The sequence below is a fragment of the Pogona vitticeps genome, chromosome 2 (assembly GCF_051106095.1).
Source record: "Pogona vitticeps strain Pit_001003342236 chromosome 2, PviZW2.1, whole genome shotgun sequence".
Classification (NCBI taxonomy): domain Eukaryota; kingdom Metazoa; phylum Chordata; class Lepidosauria; order Squamata; family Agamidae; genus Pogona; species Pogona vitticeps.
Genome location: NC_135784.1, coordinates 175,291,834 through 175,318,683, shown reverse-complemented (window position 1 = coordinate 175,318,683; position 26,850 = coordinate 175,291,834). Strand labels below are relative to the sequence as shown.

General features: G+C 44.7%; 1 protein-coding gene across 1 annotated transcript; it reads right to left on the bottom strand.

The window, feature by feature from the left end:
• Positions 1 to 1,857: 1,857 nt before the first annotated feature.
• ELK1 (ETS transcription factor ELK1) lies at positions 1,858 to 22,924 on the bottom strand. The gene is made up of 6 exons (XM_020797632.3): positions 22,735 to 22,924; positions 17,125 to 17,333; positions 14,793 to 15,221; positions 8,768 to 9,178; positions 6,919 to 7,020; positions 1,858 to 5,229 (listed from the first exon to the last, which is right to left on the bottom strand). The coding sequence occupies exons 1-6, from the start codon at positions 22,778 to 22,780 to the stop codon at positions 5,131 to 5,133; spliced, it is 1,296 nt and encodes a 431-aa protein (XP_020653291.1). The 5' UTR covers positions 22,781 to 22,924; the 3' UTR covers positions 1,858 to 5,130.
• Positions 22,925 to 26,850: the final 3,926 nt, after the last annotated feature.

Genomic DNA, 26,850 nt, shown 5'->3' with positions numbered 1-26,850 from the left:
CACAGTCTTACAGTATTTACTTGAAACTTTATTGGAATTTTATAATTGTAGTTCTAGAATTTTATAGCTGTGGCTGAAATCTAGAGACTGGAAAATGTCCCTGCTGGATGGGGAACTCTGGAGTTACAGTCCAAAAAAGTAACTTTAGGAACATTCGGTAATGAGATCATGCTCAGTTTGTCCACTGAGTGGAAAGGATCTTGGTGGAATTTTATGTTATGGAAATTGATTTATCTTAATTTTTGAAATTATTTATAAGCCACTTTTCCCCCATGGGGGGGAAAAAGACTGGACCTTCCACCCATCCCATGTATTATGTTGGCTGGTTACCTCTAGCTAAGGGCCACTTCAACACTATGCTTATGTTCACACATGTATGGTGCTGTTGGTTTAGGACCTACCAGGAAACGACAAGAAACTGAAGTTTTGAGTCTCTAATAGGAAGGAGAAAGAAGGCAATGTAATGCTCCTTCTTGCCCTCTCTAGTCCAGGAACTGGAATCAGAAGGAAGAATTAAGCGAAAAAGTAGTTCACTGGGAAACCTGCTGTGTCGCTCAACCATGGTTGAGGCTACTGGTATGGGAACTGCAAGAAGTGGGGCTTTGGGGAACCCAATGCTGCCAGACTGAACATGGGGTTGAGAGAGAAACAAAGGAGAAAAGCTCTGAGTAGATGTCGTGGAAAGAGCTGGAGCTCTTCCCTCCATAAGGAGTGAGGTTTCTCAAGCTTTTTATTAATAATAAGTAACAAATAGGCTCCATTTCACCACTTCCACATGTCTATTCTGTCAAAGAGTGCATCTGGCATTGTACTGTATGAGGAAATTATATTAGTATTGTATTTTAATGAAAGCACTGCTGCTTTTTGGCTTGCCAAACGGATGAGTGTTTCACCATTCCTCCTTTTCCCTAAGCTGTACGTGTGTGAAAGGATTCGGACTTGGTGACTCACTGGAGTTCCTCTCCGTGGAAATCAACCGCCCGGTCCCCTGAAAAATCCTTTGAGAAGCCTTACTGACCCACTCACTTAACTCCAGATAGGAACAGAGCTCCTAAATTGTGAGAGACTCTGGACTGAATGAAGTTACTCCTTGTTAGAACACAGCCCAACTATTTTTTTTCTTTAAATATTAGTCTGATTGTTTTGATACAAAAGAATTTAACCTCATTAAATTCTCCAGGGCTACTTCTATTGCAAATAATGGAATGTGAGTAAGGGAGATATTTTGATGGGGAAATACCGACATCCTTTCTTGGCATCATTTTCTTTTCTTTTCTTTTTTTAAAAAAAGTTTTTAAATTTTAAAAAAATTATTTTTTGCACTTACCCCTTGAACATGCTACCATGCGGGGGGATCCTTTCATCACATGGGTCAGCACAAATTATGGCTACAGACATTGTTTTGCTTCTACTCTAGCGTAAATGTTTCTGACAGCTGCGCAAGTAGAAGGGAGGAAGGACAAAAAGCATAGGACGGCAGAGCCCTTGCTTCGCTCCTGAGAGCCACACTCTCCCGAGTCCCCCAGGGACTTTAAAGCAATTAACCCTGAAGACAGATGTTCAGGATGGAGAGCGCCAAAGGGGCCATTCGTCCTATGCCAAAAAAAAAAAGTTTATAAAGCTACTCTGCTGGGTGCTCTCAATAAAACTGGGGGGAAACCCAATGGCACCTCTATGAGAGAGAAAGAGAGAGAGAAGTCCCATGTGGAGGGAGCCTGTTCGAGAAAACCATGCTCAAATGGTTTAAGCATTACACAGGCTTCCACACGGCTTGACCACAGGCCAAACATGGCTTACATGACCTACTCATTGTTTGCATATGGTGTACACCAAACGTAACCATACTTCACTTAACAGTTTACATGGAACAAAAATTGCATTTTACTGATTGTTTACTCATGGCTTACCTGTGGTTTGCATGTTGGATGTCTACAGCGAAACCACAAGTTATTTATAAAGGTACATAGCAAGTCCATTGTTTACAATTATTTACTCATGATGTACTTGTGGGTTACACACAATCTCACCAGAGTTCCTTTTGCCCTTGCTCGTGCTTTGCTGAAGGTTCAGCCACGATGCATTTTATTTCTTTGCCCATGGTTTGCTATTATTATACTCATGGCTTATGCATGGTGTATTCACAGTTTGCTTTAAAGCACAGCTTACTTTATACACAAATCACATATGATTTACACACAGTTTTATCCATAATAACACTCATGGTTTGTACCTGATTGATATGCAGATTGCTGTTTACACAAAGTGCCTTAATTTATTCAATAAATCTGTAAACCACCCCTTGTAAAGCACTTAAGATTTCTCCCCATAGGAGGTAATATGGAAGTGCAAAAAATATACTCGTTACAACTATTAAATGCTACACAAAGGGATGATTAAAATTAACCACATCTGTCTGGTTAAAATTGCCCCCACATCTGCCAACCACAAAGCTGTCCTTGGGCCTCATATCAAGTCTCAGCTTCCTCTTGCTGTAAAGTAAACGTGTTTCATCTGACCAGACACCAGAAGCTGCAACTGATGGTTTCTACCTCATCTGTTATGAAGGAGCTCAAGGAAATAAGCCTTATTACTTCTAAGTTTACAACTGAGTAAAAGCAAGTCAGGGCCAAACTGGACAGAAAGGTAGCGGATGTTTTACAACTTAGACCTGTATTGTCCACACAAAAGAGTGGGAGGGTTTTATAACAGCAACAGGTGAGAAGGCGGGGGGGTACTGCCCCCCACCCTTTCCTCACAGCTTACCTCCCTATAGTTTGTCTCTCGTGATAGTCTCACAGCCCTTTCTGCAAAATGTGTGCTGAGGAACAGCTGAGAATCTGCCACTAAGTCCCTAATACTCCAGAGGACTCCAGGGCATGTTGATTATGGTGGCTGAGGAGCATGGGAGTTGTAGTTCAAAACATCTGGTGGGAAAGACTGCCCTCAAACATATACAACATACTACCAGGACCAGGGAAAACTTGATCACGGCAGGCCATCTCTCTCTCTCTCTTACAGTCCGCCATTAAAGAAAATTTCCGGCAACAGTTTGAAAGCCACTGTGCTGAACAATATGCTCTATGATCTTTCTTCCATTTAAAAATAGCCAGACACAAATTAGGGAACCAAAGGCTTCCCTTTTCCATTTTGCTTTAAAAGAACTCCCTCTCTCCCACCCCCACTGTAAAAAATAGATATCAAAAACAGACAAAAAGATAGATATAGCTCTAAAGCCATCTTATTTTCCTCTTTGTACGACCCTCTTGGTCATAGATAAAAATCTGTGAATAGATATATTATACTCTGTGTGAGAGAGAAAAAATAGAAGGTGCTGGGAATTCTGATTATTATGAATCATAGGATATTTCTGAAATGGCCTCTCCTCTGTGTCACAAATAAATACCTATGGGAAGAACTGCTTCCCAACACAATTGGTAAGTGATGCAATTGTCACCTGCTGAGGAGTTTTAGTTACATTAAACCCACCTCGAAACACAGCCCTTTTGCAGGAGCCAAAGAAAGAGGCAGGCCAGCTCTGTTTCCAAAGGTAGTCCCTCTCCATTTGGGGGGGGGGGGTTGCAGGAAGAGGATACAAGGTGGGCCATTTGTGAGTGCTGCTGCTCCCATGGTGATTCAAAACTTGAAAACTTGTAGGAAACTTAAGAGGTATGTGAAGCAGGCCTCCCTCTTCAGTGACCGATCAACGAGTTAAGATTGCCTTGCAAGATGACTAATGTCTTAACGCTTCTCCAAAGACGAAGGAAATGAAATCACAGGAAACAGTCACCCACAGAGAGCATTAAGACCTTCCCTTTGGTGATTTCAGCAGTGGCCTTTGATCCTCAGGAAATAAATTAAAGAAACCATTCCTCAGCAAAGAGAGAAAGTTCAGGAATAAATCACGGCGTTTCTGTTCTCTGGTCTCCACGCTGATGGACTGGTAACCGTGGACCTGTAGGAAGTACATCGACGAGGGTGGAAACGACAGAGACTTCCTCAGCTGTAGTCTTGATATCAGAGGTGGAATCTGATACAACGGAAAGAAACGGCAAGAACATCCCCACCTCAATAAACCAGGGTAACGCTGGCTAGCCAAAACAAACATGGCTGACACTGCTACCTCATCTAGCAAAACACAGTATGACTGGCAGTGCTTCTTCCTACTGTGTTGCACAGCAAACACTCCTCCCTCCCTTCTCTTTTGTTAAGCCAAGCGAAATAATGGCCTGTTCCAACACTCCTTTTTTCATAACATATGAAGATTTTTCATGCTCAGCAGTGTTTCATCATCTTCATTCAGCCACAAGAGACACAGCACTATGGTCCTCATTCAGCCAAAAACAAAAAAAAAATGGCTTAAAACTCTTCATCCTAACTATCTAGGCCTCTCATAACAAAGAGGACACAACACACTTGCCTTCTGATCATCATCCACCCATCGCTGAAAGAATCGCACAGCGAAAATAAATATGGCTGACATTGACTCTGCCACCTACATCCAGCTAAAACGCACAAGGCTTGCTGGGGCTATAGTGCAAATTGTGCATTGTGACTTAGCTCGCCCCAAACCAATCCAGGCAAGGAAAGAATGGGATGAAACAAGATGTTCATGTTATCTTGGAGGGCAGGGGGAATGAAATGGCCTTTTTGGCCTTGGATTGCCACCAAAGGTCATCTCTGTTACAAGTCTGAATGCTAAGACAGAGGAAACCAAAAAAAAAGGAACCCATACGGCCATATCAAAGGTGAACAAAGACAACCCCTTAATAAGAGAGGAGACTAAATAAAAGAGGTTATCTCCCTTTTGCCCCAAAGAGGTATTGGAGGGCTGTATTAAACGTTCGAGAAGGAGGCCAGCGCGGCACACCAACTTCTTGGTGTAAAGGAGGCATCATTTGGCTCCAAAGGAGAATCCTGTCACATCCAAGGCCAGTGGATGGATCTGCTCGCTATGCCGCACGTTGCCCCTGCAAGCAGGTCACTGGTCCGGAGACTGAAGAAAGCCTTCTTCCGGTCGGTGAAGGGGACACGTTAGCTGTCTAGCTGGAGAAGTGATCCCACACGCTGGGAAAGAAACTCAGGCCAGCTCTTCAGCAAGAGATAGGGAGACTGCGATGGGCAGAGGAAACGTTATGGCTTCTGGGGTCCAGGAGACAGGACGACAGGAGTGGAGAGTCCATCGACGCTGAGTGATGGGATGTGGACTTGTGAGCTGGAATTGCTAGGAAACTGGAGAGAGAGAGAGAGAGAGAGAGAGAGAGATGCTTAGGGCTTGCACAATTGCCTTTCCTAGGAAGACGTTACTATAGGGCTCATCTACACATCTGGTTTTCTCTGATTAAAGAGGTGTTCCATGACCCACTGATTTGGATAAGTTTAACTTGAACTGATTCCTTCCATTCCCCTTCTGCTTCAGGACTGTTTTCCTTCATTTGGCAATGATTGTGTGTGTGTGTGGGGGGGGGGTTCTCCCCTATCCAGTTTGTTCCAGATGTGTCAGCCCTGTCTTTTTCTTTGTCGCAAACAAGCTTGAGTTCATATGGAACATGCCCAGTTTGAACTCCCCTGACATCAGCTTTGATGTCCTCTGTGGAAGTACCTCGCCACTGCCTCCCTCTGTGAGAGGGAAAAGAGACAAGGGGTGGAGATGGGGCCGAGAATGGCATGGGAGGCATGAGAGGGAAGGATGGCGAGAGGCAGGCGGAGGAAGAGAAGGGATGTCTTTCATTGCAGAAATTCCAACTGGGCGAATCTGGAGAATATTCAAGGGAAAGTCAAAACTTTTGGGTATGGAAACTTGGAATGAGTGGTTCTGAATCCGTGGGGAAAAGTGAACACTCTTCCAGCTTGCCTCAATCTGAGCCACAGACCTTGTGTGGATGAGTCTTGTGAGAGGAAACAACATGCGACACAGTGGGACAAAACCCTTTCCCTCCCTTTCTTTGCTCCAGACCTATCCTTACCCTATAAACACGGACAGAGTGGCAGTAAGAAGATGGTATGTGTTTGGAGCCCCATAGGAAGTCAGCTCACCTACAGGGGGAGTCTATCTGGGGCAGAGCACCGGTGAGCAGAGAGAAGCCTCAAAGGTCACCTTGTTCATTTTCTTCCCAGAAGCAGTTTTTAAGCATTGGGCTGTCTGGGCCTGGCAAGAGACAACACTCTGGCTTGTTTTGGCCCTCAAAAGCAGAGGAAGTGTGAGTGCACAATCGGGTGCTGGCTTGCTTCTTCCGTGTTTTGAAAAAAAAAACATGTCAGAGCACCACCTTCTGTCGGGTTCAGGTGTCACACAAAACCAAAGATCTGTGTTTGTGGCCACCAGCACCCCCAAATCTGTGGCCTCCAGCAATACCAAGACAGTTGTTAGGTTTAAAAAAAAGATTTTTGGGCTCAGGAAGTTCCCACGTGCTCTCTAACAGCCATTTTCAAACCCCCCTCTCTTTTTTTGGCCACGGCTATAGACACAATAGGAAAGAAATATAGGCCGAAGCAGGATTGTATAAGTCACACAACGAACCTTACAAGGTAGTGTGTGAAGAATTGTTTCCAGTCTGTGGCTCCCTTCAAATGTGCCAGCCCCCACAGCCCAGGAGGCCATGCGGCCCCCGTTTAGAATAGCTGAGAAAGTGTGGAAGGCATCCTTGCCTTGTTTACAGGGGACCTAGCACCCCTGCCCTCCCCACATTTACCCCAATTTAGCAGTCTAAAAACATCTGGGAGAGCCATAGTTTTCTTTCTGGGATGTAAGGTCTTTGTCACCAAGCCCCTAGACTCTGTCCTTCCAGTTCCTCAAACTGACCTCTATGGTCTTCCAGTTCTACCACTGACTAGCAGTTCCAAGATGCAGCTCCCCTAATCTGTCACCTCCCTCTTCTTACACCCCGAGTCCTACTCACAACCTGGAATTTCAAACCATACCTGGAAGGAGAGCTTGGCTGGGCTGCGTGGTGCGATGGGGCTCAGGGTGCTCCAGAAATGGATAGTGGGTGGCAAGGAACTCGGCGTGAGAAGAACTGGGGTCTGGGGAGAGAACGAGAGAGAGAGAGAAAAGAGAAAAGAACAGCATGGCACAACTAGAACAGAAAAAAGGAACTACAATTCTGCAGGTCCTCTTGGGTCCAAAGACTTACTCTGTCGGCCTGCTACTTTATAAAAAATTAATATAACTAGAAAAGTGTAACATCTGTTTTGTTATATGTATAACAAAGGTATATGTTTTGGAAACAAAAAAAAATCCTTTTTGCCCCATGTCTGCTCTTTTAAGGCTTTTGTGTGTTTGTGTGCGTGCGTGCTTGTGTGTGCGTGTGTTGTTTGGTTTCGTTTTTTAAATCAGTAGCTATGCAGATGGGGGAATTTTGTCAGGGGCACTTTCTCATTTGCATATAAGCAAAGCTGTTCTCCTTTACATCTGGTTGTTCTACTGCCTCATCAGTGATTTCAGGACTGCTCTGAAATGGGATGAGTGGATGGATGGGGGGGGGGATGTCAAATCCCACCCCAGTACCATAAAGTAGGCTGACAGGAAAGCCTTTCACCACATAAATTTAAAAAAAAACAGTCCCACACAACACCATTCTGGCTATTAGGTTAGTAACTTTAAGGCCACTTGGTGACAATTGAGGCCAGATTAGCCACTGACTTCTAATTTATTGTGTCATATGGATGCTATTCTTATGTGCCGTCCTGTTGCTACCATATTATGGCAACCATAATAGTGTTCTCAAGATCTGTGAGATATTAAAGGAGTGGTTTTACCAGTTCCACCTTTCCTCATGAGATTCTGTGGCCAGGTGGAGATTTGAACCCAGGTCTCCTGAATCCGAGAACGACGCTCTATTTGCCTCACCATGCTGGCTTTCATGGTATACACATATTTCAAAGATTGGTAATATTATGTTTTTTTGACTACAACTCCCAGAATGTCCTAGCCAAAGCTGGTTAGGGGATTCTGGGAATTGTAGTCCAAAGAACATTCCCGAGCTCTAGTATATCTGCTGTTTATAACTGGGAAGTAAAAACAAGATGTTCTGGGGAAATCTGTAAACTTCCTATTTTAATCTGGCATGGCCCTGGTAAAAATGAATATACCTTCAGGTAGTGGGCGGCATATAAATAAATAAATAAATAAATAAATAAATAAATAAATAAATAAATAAATAAATAAATAAATAAATAAATAAATAAACAAACAAACAAACAAACAAACAAACAAACAAACAAACAAACAAACAAACAAACAAAAAATACTTCTCACTTGAATTTTATGGGTCTGAACAGCATCGTTTTGGTTAAACACTGTTTTTTTTTTTAAACAAACGAACAAATGCTGTGCCCCTAGCCACCCAGAATCCCATAGGTTCAACACTGAAGGTATTAGTGGCCTACTGGTCCCCAAACAAAATTTCTCTAATTCAGTGGCTAGATCAGAGGGTCATAAGGACCTTTAAGGCTCATTAAACACGGTACTGTATGGAAACTAGGACCATACGTAATGAGATTATGTGTAATCTAGATTGTGAACACTATGGAAGAGAACTCCAACAGAGAGAACTGGGGGTGTGTGTGTGTGAATCAACTGTTCATGCTTTCCAGTTACATTTTGGAGGACATAAGAGTTCTACATGGATTCTAGACTAAGTGCCCCTAGCCTTAGCATTGTTGAAGGGAGAAGTGTACTTCTGATTTTGGAAAGGACTCCAGAATTCTATCCCTAGTTGCTCGGAATGCAGAGACATCCACCGGGGTGTGCTGATAAACCTGGTCTTACCAGTGCATGAGAAGAGATCACTGTGGTTGGGGTCAGAGTACTCCCTGTCCCTCCTGGAGCCAGAAGGCTGTTCACCGCTGCGTTTACTTTCTCCTGGGTTGGCAGCGAAGGCAGCTCCAGGACTTTGGGCTTCTTGCCCTTCTGGGGCTGTCCTTCAAGATTCACTGTGGCAACGGACGGGGGCTGCGTGTCATCTTTTGGAAGTCCAGCTCCTTCCTCCTGCAACTCAGCCTCCAAGGACACCTTCTCCAGAGGAGTTTCCTCAACAAGTGGGGTTTCCTCCTTGACTGCAGCATCCATGACCACTAGCAGAGCAGCTGCCTCTTCTTGAAGGTCAAGACTCTCTTCGACTTTCACCAGCACTTTCTCATCAAGCGGTGGAGTCTCCAGTGGGGTGGGCTCCACCATGACCTGGATGAGCAGGAAGGAGAGCGTTATCGTCAGGTCGTCAGGCGGACTCACCCTCATGCGTATGAAGATATTTGCTCTTTGCCCACCCTTTGCTAATAGCCAGCTCTGCTAACACCCAGTTAATCCCAGGTCAAGATGCATACAGAGTATCCCAGGCCAGCCAGGTTATTTTGGCACCGTGGGCAGAAAATCCCACAAGCATCTCCACCAATCCCCAGCAGTAAAGGTGAAACAACAACAAAGTAAATGATCTATCATTTGTGGCGCTTTCATTGAGGGGCTGGCACATCGTCTGACCAGGGAGGATCCTCAATTTGGGACAGTGGGGTGAACCCTACCACCTATTTGGATAACAGGTCACTAGTATCTTTCAAGACAACTCACATCTGCTGTCCAAGGCAACCACTCCATTCTGGCTAATGGTAGGGCCAACCCAGGAAGAACAGGGTATTCTCCTGTTTCTTTCAGAGGCCCGTCAGATGCTAACAAGATGGCCTGGACATGCAGCCCACACCCCATTGTTTGTCCCCGGTGCCTGCCATTCAGAAGCACGCTGTCAAAGAAAAAGCGAATCTCACCAGGCCAACAAATAAGGTTGCTAGTAAAAGAGCCACAAAGTTATTCAGAGTTCCTTGACTGTGCCTCATCCTGTCTGTATCTTGCCTGTTTCAGATGTCCTTCTCCTTACCCTATCTCATTCCATCCATTTCTCGGCCTTCCTCCTAACCACCTGTGCATCCTAAATCCTGCTCAGTCAATTCTATTTACTTGTTGCCTCACTTTCTATCTTAGATTTTCTTAGATCTGTGCAAACATACCTCTTCAGCCTATGCTCCAGCTATGCTAATTATGGTCCAGCAAGTATCAGGAAAAACTTTCTAACTGTTAGAGCAGTACAACAGTGAAACTAACTACCTCGAGAGGTGGTGAGTGCTCCAACACTGGAGGCATTCAAGAGAAACTTAGACAACCATGTGGCACAAATCAATATCCTTTGATTTGTATTCCTGCATCAAGCAGAGGGTTGATCTTGATGGCCATATAGGCCGCTTCCAACTTCACTATTCTATGGTTCTATAATACTATAAAGTCTCTTTCCTATTGCTTTAGCTTCTGTGCAACACTTCTAGAATGGGGCTACTTAGGGACGATTTTTCCATGACTGTGGAGAAAGTCAATCAATGCAGCACATATTTGCATGCAAATTATGCCCCTCCACATATACAAAAGAAGATCTAGCAAATGGCCAAGGTAACATTATTGAAGTAGCCCACTTCTGGTTAAAATAGTCTAATTATGTTAACAATTTAATTTGTTTCCATTTTTATCTATATTTCATATACATCCATAATTTTACTGTAAATTCTGCAACATTCTGATATGACTAAAGAAAGAATTGCTTTAGCTAAAGTTTTTCTTATAGCAAATAAGAAATGCCTCCATTTTCTGACAGGGATTAAGCTGTTTATAAAATCATTCACGAGTCACCTTTCAGCTTTGTTGTTGTTGTTGTTTTGTCTGAGTAAAATTTATAATTTATTATTGGAAGCAGAGGAACAGAAGGATTTACTTAAAGTTATGGGAATGTGACTTGTGAGATGAAATAAGATGTAGTGCTTGGAAACTGATGTGGAATATTAGAATACAGTATTAAGATCAATGTCAATTAGGATACAGGAGAATTTGTATAAGTTAGTGTGGAGATAGTACTTAACTGCAGGGAAGCTTAATCAAATAGATGATAATTATTCTAAAATGTGCTGGAGAGGATGCCAGAAAATAGAGACTTATTTTCACATGTGGTGGGAATATGAGTATATACAATATATAAATTTTGGCAATTGATCTTTAAAGAAATAAATGAAATAAGCAATTAAAATGTAGCTCTATTTCCTAAAATAGCACTTTTATCAATATTCAAAAAGGAGATAGATGAGAGAACTAATTTCTAATCTGTTAACAGTGGGAAGATTGATTATTGCTAGGAACTGGAAATCAGTTCATAATATACTGTTAAGTGACTGGTATAGAGATGTTGGGGATAATAGCAATTAAAGATGAACTTGCATGCAATAAAAGTTAAGCAGCGGGAAACTAGTAAACATGTTTTTGCAGATATATGGGGAGCTTTTTATTTTTGTAATGATAAAGGGAAAGGCAAAGTTTAACGCATGAGTTTATACAATTTTGGAAGAAGAAGGGGAGCCCAAAAGGGTAAATGGTTTATACGGTTACTCCCTAATAGTCCCGGCAGTGGAGTGCACTAAGTTTTTTTCTCTCTTTTAAGTGTTCTTTACTAGATGTTTTAATGTTTACAGTATTAGTTGTTATATCCAATATTATTTTAAAATAAACTATGTATTTATTATTTCTACTTCTATTCCCACTCATTAGTAAGAACACTCTCTGGATGGTTCCAATCATACAGCAAAACCATACAATAAAAAAAAAATCCAGAGTGTACAATAAATACAATAAAAATACAATAAACACCCTGTCACTACCTAACCCAATAAACCTACCTTTAAATAAAAATACACAAATTAAAACACATTGAAACAATTCAGGTCAATAGATCAGCACTAGTGGAAGGCAGCTTTACATAATTCCATCTCGATTAGCTTCCTAAAAAACGGAGAGGGGTGGCCCCGCCCAGGTGAACCTTCATGGGAAGCTTATTCCAGAGAGAAGAGGCCACAATTGAAAAATCTCAATTTGTGGTGTGAGCTTTGGAAGGCCCTCTTTGATATACGTATTTTAAAAATTAAAGAAATATCACAACAAACCCGTTAAAAACAGCTCTTAGAACAGCAGAATGGTATTGAAAAATCATTCAAACGCCAGTGGAACAAAATGTTTTAAAACGGCAGCACTAAAAGTAACCAAAGGAACTGCCAACCTAAGCTACATAGGGAGGGATTTCAACATCAGCAGAGCCTGCTAATGAAAAGACCTTGTAAAATATCCCCACCAACCTGACTTCTCTTGGTGGTAGGTAAGACATGTTACAAGCTTTACACAGAAAACTAAAATAATGGTAGGATCATAGGAAAAGAGGGCATTTCTTAGACTTGGTGAGTCCCCCAGTTTGATTATTCAACATAAACACTAACGTCTTGAATTGTGCCTTGCAAGTATTTGTTTAAGTTATTGTGGTTGGTATGCAGTCCAGTAATCTAATCAATAAAACAGAGAGCAGGAAGTAATCTAGATGTGAATCTAGAAGCAACTGGAGTCAGAGGAAGAGGTGGACTGATCTAGTAAGGGGCCCTGTGGGCTCCATAAGGCATCACCCCTCCCCAGCTGTCATCCAGAATCCATTTTACCATGCTGAAGAACCTCATCACATCAAAAAAGTTGTGACTGAGCTTTGTTGTTTTGCCTGTTGCTTTCCTCCTCATCCCTCCTTTCTTTTTGTATCAGAGCAGTTTAGACTGTAAACTTGAGGCAGAGACCAACTTGTCTTCTTTTACTGACATGTAAGTCACTCTGAACATCTTTCCATCTCCAAAGGTTGGCATAGATGTACACTGAGGATTAGAAAATCTATCAGCTTCATGTTCTGTTGCTTTCTACTTTTTTTAAAAAAATACATGTTTTTCTTGTTCAAACTAGGCACATTTAGATTAGAGATGGGCACAAGCCTCAGTTGTGAGATTTGAGCCAGTTCATCAGCATGGCTTTACAGGTGCTCCATATGTCCCCTTCCCCCATCCCCCCCGAACAACTCCCCCATTCAGTAACCAGTGGGCACTGCTCTATCCCTCCTCTTTGTATGATCATCCAGTCTGAGCAGGAGTGTGTGCTTCCATCCTTTGCCCCCTCTAGCAGCCACCCACTCAAAAGCAGCACTGCAGGAATCCCTGCATCGCCTCCTTGTCTCAGTGGTCAGCTGTCGGAGGGGGCAGAGGAGGGAAGTACGTGCTCCTGCTCAGACTGGATGATTGCACGAAGAGGAGGGAATGAGCAGCACACATTGGCTGGTGAATGGGGGGAGCCTGCTGGGAAGGATGAGGGAAGGGGACACAGGGGACACCTGCGGTGCCATGCTGACGAATCGGCACAAATCTCCAAACTGAGATTTCTGCCCATCCCTAATTTTGATGCATTTTTCAAAAACAAATCCAAACTAAAGTTTCACTTATCTGCTTTGGACATGTTTACTTAGTAAAGAGAGCTGAACGGAGGGGACCATGTTGTATCTAACTGCTACGTCTTTCTATATGTCTGCCCATCTGTCCTCATATCAGAGAGTTGCACAATTTAAAATTATGGACATATATACAATATAGGTAAAATTAAAAACAACTTAAAATGTTAAATATGTATCAAAAACTAATAAGTCTCCCTTGAACAAAGAGGTGGCAGTTGTAACCCATCAACAATGTAGTTCAATGTAAAGTCATTTAAATCCAGATTTTTAAAACTTGATCACACAAAGCCGTGTGCTCAGGTTCTTCCCATTCTGAATGCAAAGGAATTTATGAATTTCATTGTCATAAAACATACATTGAAACAAAATTCCACCCTCGTATTTGATGTGTGCTAGAATGATTAAATGAAGGGCATTTATAAGCTTACATATATACTGTTATTATATTTATGCTTAAATTACATTTTAAAGAAACAAAAATGCAGTGATTTTGTAGACATGGGCTCAAACCCTCTTCCTTATGCTCAGGAAAAAAGCATTGTGTAACCATTAGAACTGAACTGGTACAAGTTACACAGATAGCACAAACATTATCTCTTGCGTGTCAAGTTGTGTGACTCTGCACACAACATATTCTGTCTACATTCATAAGACGCTAACAATTTTCACCCAAAATTTCTCACCAAAGTCACTATAACTTTTGGGGACAAAAGTTGGCAACTTAATGAAGTCACTGTAGATATAATTTATATTACGTCAGCATGAAATGCCAATAGGATTTTGGCCATCAACAATGAAAGAAAGCAGCTAGAATTTTATATGCTAAAAATTGGAAAAGATCAACGGTACCGAAACAAGAAGATCTTATTGAAAAGACACGGGAAATAGCCGAAATGGACATTTTATCAGAAGTCATGAAGGACTATCCCTTGCAAAAGGCAACAGAAAGATGGGATCTATTTAACAAGTGGACAGAATCAACAGGCAGCTTGTGAACAGTACATATTGAAAGGAGAACTGAATCTAGAAGGCAGAAAAGAGTAAATAGAATAATAAAAATCTTGATATGGCAATAGGTACAGAATGGATGAAAGTATGTTATTGTCTCCCCTCTTCCTCATCAATCCCAATTCCCTTTTCCTTTTTGTTATCCCTTATAAAAAATAAAAAATACAAAGAAAAAAACAATGAAAGAAAGCATTTCGATTGGTGGATGAAAATGTAGGAAAAAAAATTCTTGTCAAAAAATTGTACTGAGAAAAATTGTACAGAAAGACGTTTATTAATGTTTGCAATAAAAAATCTGTGTTCCCCGCAGGCTTGAGAACCACTGGGTTAATTTCCCTTCCAGCTGCCATAACCAGCCTTCCAGCTCACAGACATGTATGCAGCTCTCCTGATGTCGCCATTTTGAAAAGCCAACACCTTCCACCAAGCAGGGAAGCTGCTGGAACGCCTTACCTGCAAGGGCTCCTGCAGCTCCTCGGGTTCCTCAATGCTGATGTGAAGCTGTGGGAGATCTTCAACTGGAGCCAAGGAAGGAGGGGGTGGTTCAGGGGCAGGAACAGCTGGGGGTGGCACCACAGCCAGGGGCTCTGCCTCATGGCGGGCCACCCGTCCAGCAGGCGAAGGCGTCTGTAGCGACTGAATAGTGAATGTGGAATAGAGCCCGGAGCGCATATATTCATTTCGACTGCTGCGTGGGGCACTCCCACCCCCACGGGGGGCTTTGGGGGTCCCAAACGGCCCCTCGCCCATTTTGGCCTCGCTCTGAACCTGCTCGGGCCTTTTCGTTCCTCCCTCGTCCTTCACACCTTCCATGTTTGAGAGTTCTGGGTAAGAGACAAACTTGTAGACAAATTTCTGCCCGCTGACTTTACGGATGATATTCTAGAAAGAAAAGAGGATACCAGAATTAGAACGGGCCACAGTACAATCGGCAAGTTGCATCCGTCACACCCAGAGAATCTGCCTTTGATTTTTTTTTTTCTGGAAAGAGAGAGGCTTGAGAAGAAAGGGCATGTGTTAGGGCTGGTCTTACTGCCAGACAGGCAACTGCCTCACACAATAGATACAGGAAGCAGCAGCAAAAGCTCATGGCAATTTCCCTTTCTTAGAAACAGACATATGGAAGCCACATGACTTCTTCTAAACTACCCTGCTGTCACATATGTTGGTGTTGTGGAACATTCCCCTGCCGGTGGTGTGAGAGTTAAGATTTAAAAACAGTCTCTCTGGTTTCTAGACATGGAATTAAGAGGGTGCACCATCTTCTCACCTTAGGCAGCAAAAGGCCTTGGGTTGGCCCTGCTATACATGCTGGAAATTGCTAAACTACAGGCACTCATAGATACCATGTCAACCCTTGCTCTGTGTACCATACTAATCGAAGCTATATTATCTGTGATTTTTTAAAAGTCCTTCACAATTAGATGCCAGAGTAAACTCCTATTCAATACCAAGAAAACATGCGTTTTCAAAACTAAATAAATTATTAAATTCATTTACATATATATTCCTCATTCAGGGAAGGCAGGAGACAGAGGGCAATCCCATCACTCCCTCAGGCAGCAGATGCTAGAAGCCAAGAGTGCTGAGCCCTCCTCCTGAATTCCCTAGCCACCTCTCTCTCTTGGATGACAAAGCTGTGTGAACTTTCTTCTTCTTCTGGGGTTTAATGTTCAAACCAGGTCTTTTCCTCTGTAAACCTGACAACCTGGCTTCCTTCAACTAGCCTGCTTCCTTTGGCTGTGATGGGAAGTGCTCTATCCAGCTGCCAGGGTCAAAATAAGATTCAAATGCTTAGTTTGATTGGTTGCTGTATGCGAAATGGTTATGTGAGTGTGCCATTTTGGTCCTCTGCAGTAAAAAAAAAAAAAAGACATTTACTCAGGAAATGAAATGTCTTAGACACTCACTTGGAAAAGACAATAGATGGCTTTTGTTCTTTTTCATGGGACCATCCTACTGGGACTTTCCTAAGAGCATAGAGCAATATATGACCGCAATACACTGAGCATGTACATGGAACACAACTCAGCCCACACAATGTATCTTTTCCCCACTTGCACTCAAACACTACAGACTTCACAGAATTCTGAGCTTTACCCTTGTATCAAAACTTGGAAATGCTACATTTTGGGCTTATGAATCCCAGAAGTCCCCAACTAGCATGGACAACACGATTTGGAGATGGCCCAGCTGTTAAAATGCACCCAACAGTTGCAATGGTTGCTGCCAACGTTGTAGGGGTCACATCTCATGCTGTCTCATCCAAAGCCAACATGTGGCACATAGGGAATTTTTCTAGGCCATATACTGTTACTGGGACTGTGGCAGTCTCACTCCGCTACACTGGGTATTGGGTGTTTTTTTTAAAAAAACTGCAAGCTCTATGCATATGTTGTCAGGACTAGTGTAACAAGAAGGCTCATGAGTTGCAATGCTGTCCTTATTCTCTGCTTTGATTCAACTTCAGTGATCCCTTGCACAAGCTGAAAATACATGGAAATGACTACCCACATTGTAAAACTACCTCTCACACAGAGATCAAACTTTCTCTTCCTTCAGAGCTACATGGCCTGGGGTCTGTCTCCCCATCCAAAGATCATGGAATACACCACTAGTTGCCATGTCTTCAGCCAGTGCTGAGACATGGCAACCCTACTGCAGACTCATCTTGAAAAGAGTGGACTGTAGGGGAAAGCAAGGCAGGGAAAGCGCCTCTTGCAAAAAACAAAACAAAACAAAAACCCATAGGAAGCAACAGGAAGACCAGATTGCAGGCTCCCACCTTATCATAGTAGTAACGCAAGGCCCGGCTCAGCTTATCATAGTTCATGTTGGTCTTGTTCTTCCGCAGCCCCCAGAGTCGTGCTACCTCTTCTGCATCAACGAGCTTGAACTCCCCGTCATTGGATGTCCATGCAATGAGGTGACCATTGCTCTGTTGCTCCAGCAACTGTAGCAAGAACTGCCATAGAGTGACAGAAGGATCCATGACTAGAAAGAGAAGACGGGGGAAGAAAAATAGACAAAGAGAATACAGCATTCGTTAGCACTCATTGTGACATGGCACAGACCCTGGAAATAACATGGCAGTTCATGTCTTTATTTATTTATTCATATTCATTATTAGTAATGTTTATACCTCACCGTTCCCCCAATAAGCTCATGGGAGTGTTCATGGCTCTCCTCTCCTCCCATTCACCCACCTAACAACCTTTTGAGGGAGTTCAGATTGACAGCAAGGGTTGAGATCATCTACTCAGTTTCATGGCTCAGTGAAGACTTGAATGTGGATCTCTAACCACTACACACCATACTGGCTTGTATCAGTAGAACAAACCACTACAGCAGAAGTCGGGAGTAGTTGGTCTTTCACATCGCTTCGGACAACAACTTCCATGGCTTCATCCTATTGGCCCACCTAGCAGAGGCTTCTGGGATTTGGAGTCAAAAACATTTGTAAGGCCAAATGTTCCTCACCAGGGCAATAAAAGCTGGGTGTTAGGTTTAGAAAATGAATATATTACTATTTCAAGAAATGAGGGGAAAGGGGGCGAAAAAATTCCCCAGTCATGGCAGGGGAGTGGGGACAGGTGATGGAAACGTTTTGGCGGAAACTTTCATCTGCTCAGCTTAGTTTTTCTATGCAGGGAGTTTGGTTTTCCCTTTTTTTTTCCCTTGGGAAAATCCGTTATAGGATTTCCCCACTTGCTTCGTGAATTGGTACAGTCCAAAGAGACAGATACCACCTGGCTCTGCTGTGCATAGAAAGCCATGGCTTGTGAGCCCTGTTGTCCACTTACCATTTTTGGGGGGATGTTGCTTCTATCTTATTGAGGTGAGAAGCAAGCGAAAATGTAGGCCTGATGCAATCCCCTGCTTTTGTCCCTGTCATGACCACTTGGGAAACCAATGATGCAGGGTGTTTAAACAAATATTTACTGTAGAACTTATCCCGGAGCCAGCCCTATCCTTAGGCAGAGTAAAGCAGCTGTCTCTCAAGCAGTTCTCATGACAGGACAGCAAGCAGTTACTATTTATTCTGGGTTCATTTTCTTTCTGTCAGGGTTGGAGCAGGGTGCCCGTGGGAGCGTCTGCCTCATGTGTCACAGTAAGTTGGCTAGCTTTTAGTACTATGCACCTTGACTAGGGAAAGGGCACTTTCCTCAGGCAGCCAAATGTCTTGGACCATTCCTAGTTTTCCCCAGGAATTCTGTACAAAGTGTAGCTTTGGGAATGGTGGCCAATTGGCCATCGTTTGTTCAGGATCGCCTCATGGAATTTTAATCCCCAGATTCTTGGGGAATATTTAATGACAGTACGACCAGCAACTGTAGATGTAGCTCAAAGTGCCATATCTGCACCAAATTCCACATACAGTAAGACGATAGTATGGGTACTATTTTCTCAATCATTTGTATATATCTCTGGGTGCAGCGAATTAGAGAGGCTTGTAGCTCTAGCTGACACTTAGCATTCAAGTTACTACCAGAGGCCGTTGGAAGCAGTAGCTGTGAGCCCATTTCCTCCCTGGCATTTGCCCCTTCGATACTACAGGGACCCTGCTTTGTATCTCTTTACCTCCATAAGTTAAACAAGCATCATGATATTGTACTCTGTGCCATCACGTCAATTCTGATTTATGGAGACCCTTTTCAAGATTTTCCAGTTACTCAGAAGTGGCTTTCCATTCCCTTCTTCTGAGGGTGCCCTCGGACTGTGCAGCTTGCCCACGGCTGGCTGTACTCATAGGAGGCACAGAGGAGAATTGAACTCCCAATCTCTCGCATTCAGCCGGCACAAGCATCACTATTCATGGATATATTTTGTTGTGACCCACAACTTTTAAAAGTAATTTTCAACAGAGGTATGTTAAGATTTAAAAAAAAAAAGAAATAATACCAAATGCAAAAGATAGCTGGTCTGTCTTTTCCAAAAAGAGAACAATTTGCCTGACATAACCAGGTTGAAAAAAAAACACTCCATCACTGTCAACTGGGTGTGCAGTATCAACTAATCCGTTTGGAAGTGCTTTCTTACTGCAAATATAGTCCTGACCCAGTTCTTGGGAATGATGATACACCTTGTGTTGAGATAAACCTATTATAACAAAACAATAGGTTACAATGGAGCAGACATCCTTCTGATTAACATTATGCCACCCTCTGAAAAAGCTACTATAATAGATGTTGCAATATGTCTCTCTCTTTCTCTCCTCTCCGCCCATCTCTCTTTCTCTCTCACACACAGAGAGGAAGGATGATGCAGGAAGGTCAGATAGCAGGCTTTACCTTGCCCTAATTTAAAAAAGGCACAGTCTAGACTTGGAGGAGAAAGGCCTGTCTGGAAATAATATGTAACTCTTACAGGCGGCCTCTCAATGTCACCAATAAGAACTGTTCCAAATGACCTGAAAATGAAAATGCAGGTGTCAACAGTCCCATTTAGTCCAACAGAAGAAGATTTCATTCTCCAGTGTTCCAGAAGAGCACCGGAATAGTTCTAAACAGCAATTGGCACTCCGGTCAGTGTGGCGTAGTGGACAGAGTGTTGGGCTAGGATTCACAATACCAAACTCAGCCTTGGAAAGTATTGGGGTGTGGGTGTGTGACAAAAATAAAACCTTCAATACCTCACATATCTTGGAAACCCAACTAGAGTCTCCATAAGTCAGAACTGACTTGATGGCACATAATACACACATTCCTTATACAAAGGGAGAGGGTTAGAATATCACCCATTTGCATGAGCACCAAAACTTCAAAGATAAAGATTTATGGTTTGGTGGAAGAATCAGAGCAGGGATGGGTGTCTCTCCAGATATTGCTGGACTGCAACTCCCAGGATTCATCTGGAAGGTCACATGATCCCCACTGGTACCTGACAGTACGCATAACAAAACCATTTAAACTTTGACAGGGTAATAATGGATGAGCTGGCTGGATAGTTCAGCAAACTGAATACCTGGCTCTGGAGAGAGAGGTTAGGAGTTCAATTCCCCCAGTGTTTCTCCTTAGAGAAGAGCCAGCCTTTGTGGCCTTGAGCAAGCTACACAAACGCAGGGTGCTTCCAGGAGAAGGAAAAGGTAAACCACTTCTGAGTGCTCTGTATTTAGAACATCTTGGAAATGGTCACCAGAATTTACTTCAAAGCAGACAACCGCTATTACTATTATTAAATGATGAGTGGGCATCAAGGCAGTTATACGCACACCTAGTCTGACTTCTGTTGAGATACGGCAAGATCTACATTCCAGGAGTAAAGCCAAAGACTTTACAAAAGGGGTGGGTTCTGCGTGAATGTGAATTTTAAAGAGGTGGCACTATGCAGACAGTTTGAGGAAGAGGTTTTAGGAATAAAAAGAACAAGCAAGGAAAGGACAGAGGCATGTAACTGTCATTTTTTGCTTTATATACACTTCAAACAGGAGGTAACACTCACGAGAATATCCAATCTCAACATTACAGTCTTGGAGCACATGGACCAAGCAGTAGCCATTGGCACGTGAGCTCCTGAAGGGAGGACACGAAACAAATTTACAGGGTGCCTTGGACTCCAGTTGAATGCAAGATAACCTGAACTACTGCACAACAGAACTACAGGATCCTGTTCTGTTTTGAACAGGCTGGGCCATGCACTGGAAACAAGAGACATAAAAGGCAGCAGGGAAGCTATCCTATGGACACAAACATACGACCCAATCAAAGATAAGTGGGGAGAGCTGGAGACTGGCCCAATTACAATTATAATCTAAAGTCGTCCTTGTCTCATATCCTAACAATAGCTCCAAACAATGATTAATACTTAAAAACAGAATTTGCTGTTAAGTGCCATCAAGTCAGAACTGACATTATCTGAGCAGCTCTAATAGATTTTTTAAGGTAAGGGGGGGGGGATATTTAAAGAGTGGTTTTACCAGTTCCACCAGCACCCCTGTGAGTTTTCATGGGACAGCCGGGGAATCAAATCCAGGTCTCCTGAGTCCCAGTCCAGCTACTATACCATAATGGGGTATCTTGCCCCCCCCCGTCCAAAAAAGAAGACGGGGTAAAAAGTCATACTCTCTGCCTGGAAGGCCCTTCCTCTCACACCAGGTATGTGGGGAACTGTTGTAGGAACTCAATGTGGAGCAAAATATGGCACACGATCAAGGCTGCCCCCCGACTGAATCCCTGCCCCTCTTCCCACCCTAGCTTCCTTTGGCTCTCCACCCCTAGCAAACAGATAAAGAACCATCTTCCGTGACCCCTTTCCCCGAGTTTCATGTAACAGTTCCTGTATAGACGTAATGTGGGGAACCCCTCCCTAGCCTTCCCTGGTCCCCATTGAAATGATGGGGGGGGGAGTTAGCTCTTCTAGCAGCTTGAGGTTTCTGACTTTAGGGGAAAGGCCTGCATGCAGAGCTGGAAGAGAGGAGCTGCAGGGATTGAATGAAGAACAGGCTTATTCGCCCACTCACTCATCTCCTCCTGTTTCCTCTCTCTGCTCCCCCCCCCCTTCCACCTTGCCATGAATATCTGGATTTGGCCTAAAGAAAGGATTTTCTGGAACTGGATTGAATACAAAACCTCATCAAATGCTGTAATCCGGGAGATAATACAGAGAGTGGAGGCGGTAAAATAAGCTGGGGGGGAAGAGTCCTGGGTAAGATTGGGGAATGGCAGCAAGGGAGATGTGGGTAGAAAACAGGTAGGGCCTAGAAGAGAACAAGGCAGGTCCAGGAGAAGTCTCTTGAGTCCAGCACTATCCTTAAGACTCAAAAGAAGGGATGACCTGAGGCTAGGAAGACACCAGTTGACGAAGTGGGCCAGGCAGGGTCCCCACCACAGGAAGGCCAGGGAGGGGGGCAGCTTTTGCAGGGAACAAATGACGTCCCAAGAAGTGGGGAGTCTACAAGAGTCTCTATTCTAAGTAGGAACCAGTTTTAGGGTGATAAAGTGCCACTGACTGAGATCTCTTCTCTGAATACCTGGGCAGCCCTCCATGCCCAGCAAAAGGACCCCCCACACACACCAGATGAATCCACACGAACACAGGAGTTCCTGAACTAAACGTCCTCTTTTTCACCACAGACTCAAATGCCAACTGGTTGGGGGCAATCAGTTTGAAACTGCCTTCGGTTCCACCTGAGGCTGGAGGCGGGAGAAAGAGGGGGCTCCCTTCTTGCTTTGAACCGGACAGGCCGGGAGGTGGAAGGCAGGCAGGATCCTTCGATCCAGACTGACATGGACCTCTCTTTCCAGGGGGTTTCTACCCTTACACGGGGAGGGAGGGAGGGAGGGAAGGAGGGAGCAAGGATCCCAGAGGTAGGGCCGGAGCACTGGGTGGGTGGGTGGGTAGGGACTCGGAAAGGGTCTCCCCCTCCGTCCGTCCGTCCGTCCCTCCCTCTACTCACCAGTGAGCATGGCAGCACCCCCGGCGCCGGACCCGGGCGGCTCCATGGGCTGGGCGGGGCCCCCCAGCTCGGCCGCCCTCGGGGGTGGGTGGGCTCCCAGTCCGCTTCCTGCTTCCCAGCGGCGGGTGTGGGGGATCGGCTCCTACACCCCGCTGCTCCTTTCTCTCCCCAGGTCGTTGCCGGCGTCTGGAGTGCCCGCTCTTCGCCAGGGCACCTTTTCTTCTCCTCCTCCTCCTCCTCTTTCCAGCACCACCACCACCACCGGACCACCCCCTGGGCACTGGACCCCGTTCGCCTCCTCCTGACCGGTCCCGCTTCCTGGGCGGCTTCGAGTTGCTGTCGGGATCGATGGGGGAACAGAAGTGGGCGGTCGCGCGTGGGTGGCTGGCGGGCGGGCTGGTCCGGTGTCCCCCGCCAGGCCCCCTTGTCGCCTGGAGGACCGCGTTTCCACTTGGCGTGGGTGGCTTCGGGGTGTGCTGGGGAGGGTGGATGGGGTGTGTGTGTGAGAGAGTGTGTGTGTGTGAGTGAGTGGGGGGGGCAGGCGGGGGTGAAAGTGCGGGAGAGGGAAGGAGGGGGCGGATCCTCGCCTCTTCCTGCCTCCGACGGAGCCCCGCAGGCCGCCGGTTACCTCGTCGGGGATGCAGCGGTGACGGCGCCTGTCACATGGAGAGACCAGAAGGCGGAGCCGGATGCCCGGACGCCTGGGTCCTCCGCTCGCTCCGCTCAAGCTTTTTTTTCTTTTCTTTCCCCTACTCCGTTTGCAAGGAGGGAAGTTCCCGGCAGGGCGTCCTGAATCCTCCTGGCGGGAGTGTGGGAGCGTGCGAGGGGAAGGGGAAGAGGGGCCGGCTCGTGTCACAGGAGTGTGTGCGTGTGCGTGGGGTGCTCTTAGAAGGGTTTAGGGAGAGAACCCGAATCCCTGGATCTTCTTCTGGTTCAGAGATAAAAGGGCATCGGTCGAATCAGAGTCCAATGATTCTCCGCTCTGGGAAGGGGGAGGGAAGGGGAGACGACACGGACAGCCCGGAGTCCTGGATTCATTTCTCGGGGTGAGAACACCCGGACTCCGGGGTCCCCAAGGTTCCTGGCTCCGAATCGGCGAGAGTCGATCAGCCCTCATTTCCGAGTCCCCTCTCCTGCAGCTGCGGGAAAGTGCTTCGATGACCCGGCACGGAGCGGTGCTCGAACGAGGATGGGAAGAAAGTTGGGTGTGTGGGATGAAACGGTACTAGGATCCCAAACCCTTAAACCAGGTGGTCTCGGGCTATGGGTCCAGGTGGAAGAGCGGGAGAGATCCCGGAACTCCCGAGGCTGACCCTTGCGCCGGGAGGCCAGAAGGGAAAATTTTGTTACAATGTAGCTATTACTGTTATATGCCGTCAAATTAGAACTGACCTACAGTGATCCTAATTAAGGAGAGCTTTTAGCAAGTTCCACTCCCCCAGTGAGCTTCCATGTCTGAATACGGGATTCGAACCCCTTGCCTCCTGAGGCCCAGTCCGTCATTCTGTCCACCACACCGCACTAGTTCTCCAAAATACAGCCTTCGAACTCGGAAATATTACTTTTTGGACTACAGTTCCCAGAATCCTCCGACAGCATATTGGCTGGGGATTCTGGGAGTTGTAGCCCCAAAAAAGGAACATTTCCCAGATTTATCTATCCTGGAAACAGTGTGTACAGAAAGAGGCTCAGAGCCAGGACACCTGGGTCCTCCTCACCCTTGCGCTCTTAATGGGGGAAAAGAGATTATAACCACCACCACCCCGAACCACGGGCACAACGGTGGCCGACGGTCTCCTGCCTTTCTCCTGCCCCAGCCTTGAGAAGGGGCGGCTCACCCACCACCTCTCCTTGCAGTCAACCCACGACCTCCTCGCCTTCCCCCCCCCGCCCGCGCTTGTTATTATTGCGCTCCCCCACGGTTGCCATGGCAACGGAAAGCTACGACCACGGAGGGAGGCAGGGAGATTGAAAAGATGAAAGAGTAAGCGAGCGAGCGGCAAAAAAGGTTGCTGCCATGGTAACCTCCGGCCCCGGAGGAATGGGAGGATTGTCAAGGGACCCAAGGCCTCCCAAGCCCTCAGTTGCCTCGGAAACCGGGCTGATGTGATGGAGGGGGATCTTGGTCCTATAGGAGGCGCCACTTTCCCTCCTCCTAAAGGAAATACAGAGCGCTTTTCTCTGGCTATTTATAACATTTTCGAGATTTGTCAGGATAATAAAGAGGAGCAGTGGGGAACCAATGGCCCTCCAAATGTTCATGGACGACACCTGCTATTAGCCAGACCATTGTCCATGTCAGATGGATCTGATGAGCTTTGGACACATCTTATGGCAGGCTTGAACTCCTGCATCTTGTTTCTCAAATTACGTAAATTTGATAGTCCACTGTCCATCACGCTTTCTCTAAGATCCAGTGTTTCTAAACAGCATACAGTATAAGCACAGACTTTTGGAGGTGCTGAGAATGGTGTGACCTGGATCATATGCTGTTCATCATTTATTAATGCATAGAAACCACGTAAATGGTACAACCCATACATGTTCAAGAGCTCTACCTTATCATAAATGAATCCAGTGCTGTCACCTTTGAGTGACCCAGGGTTTTCTAGATGTTAAACACTTCTGGTGATACTCTGGAACTATACAGCTTGCTCATGGTCAAAAAGGCAATTCTCACTGGTCAACCGAACTCCTGTCTCCTGGCTCTGTAGACAGGTGCTCCAAACCACCAAGCTATCCCACTAAACTATTGAAACCTAGTTGTGTTTGTGAAAACCCACTCTATGAACTGGAAGAGCAAAAACAAGAGTATGTGGCTCTTAAATGACTAGCACTTTTCTTTCACTGTGGATATAATCATATTTCTTCCAAGCACAAAACCTCATAATGAAATAATTTTGTTAGTGCGAAAGGTGTTTAAATATTTTTCTTATTGCTGAAACACATTAATACAGCTACCCCACTGATTTGAAAGAGTTTCCATCAAATACCTAAAGAGCGGAGTCTTTTTGTGGTTACCCAGTGGTAGAAGAAATATTATTTTGCTCAAAAATACTTCAGTCTTTCTTAATTCATATGTTTCAGGCACACATTCTGGAACTGAATCTAAACCCTGGCAAGCCATCACACAAAACTGTCCTTTTGCATATCGCAAGCAGAAAATATGTTGCAAAACAAGTTTCTCTGGATTTTCTTGCATGGCAAAATTGTACATATGAACAATTTTTCATCAATCACAAGGATGCACCATGGGGTTTAAATGAGACTTACATTGTTTTCTTATTTCCAGTTCTCAGTTCTTTCATTCAATGAAATTATCAAACTCACTCATTCAGCTGAAAGAAGATGGCTCTGAACCCAAAATTAGCCTTATAATTACTTCATGTTGCATATACCATGATCTGGAAACTCTCCCCTTTCAAATAAAAAAAACACTTTGTAATCACTTCAGAGAAACACGCATAAATATGTGATGTCTGCTGTTGACAATATTAAAGAACTGATACACTACACCATAGAATAAGCAGGGCCATGCCAATTGCGCACCCCATCAGCCAGAGGAGTCTTCTGTGAAATGTCATAGTTCGCTCTGACCGAAAGCTGTTTCGACACACACAGCACCATCAGATGTGCCAACCCTTACCACCAAAACAAACAAACAAACAAACAAGCAAACAAAAAACACAGAAAAAAGATCTTAACCCCACACTTGGCTCTGAGTCACCTCAAATCATCCTAATGCCTAATTGCCTAATACCCAGGAGAGGGTCATCTCCAGGGTATCACAGACTACATAAAATCCGTATTTCCAGATCTTAGCATAATTGTGCAGATGGCTGTGTTCTAATTGTCATCCGCAGCCATTAAATCCTCAAGTGTTTCCCAAAATGCCTATATTGACTGGACAGTTTTTTAAAACTTTACCTAGAAAGGGAAAGGTTTCTGCTCATGAGAATATGCAGCAATCATCAGCTTAATTTTGGATTCAGGATGTCCTTTTTCCAGCTGAATATGTGAGCTTCATAATTTCACCCAAATAAGGAAAAACATCAGCAGTTCATTTCAGGCAATATTGCAAATTAAATGTTTTGCGAAAGAGAAGTGCGCTGTTAA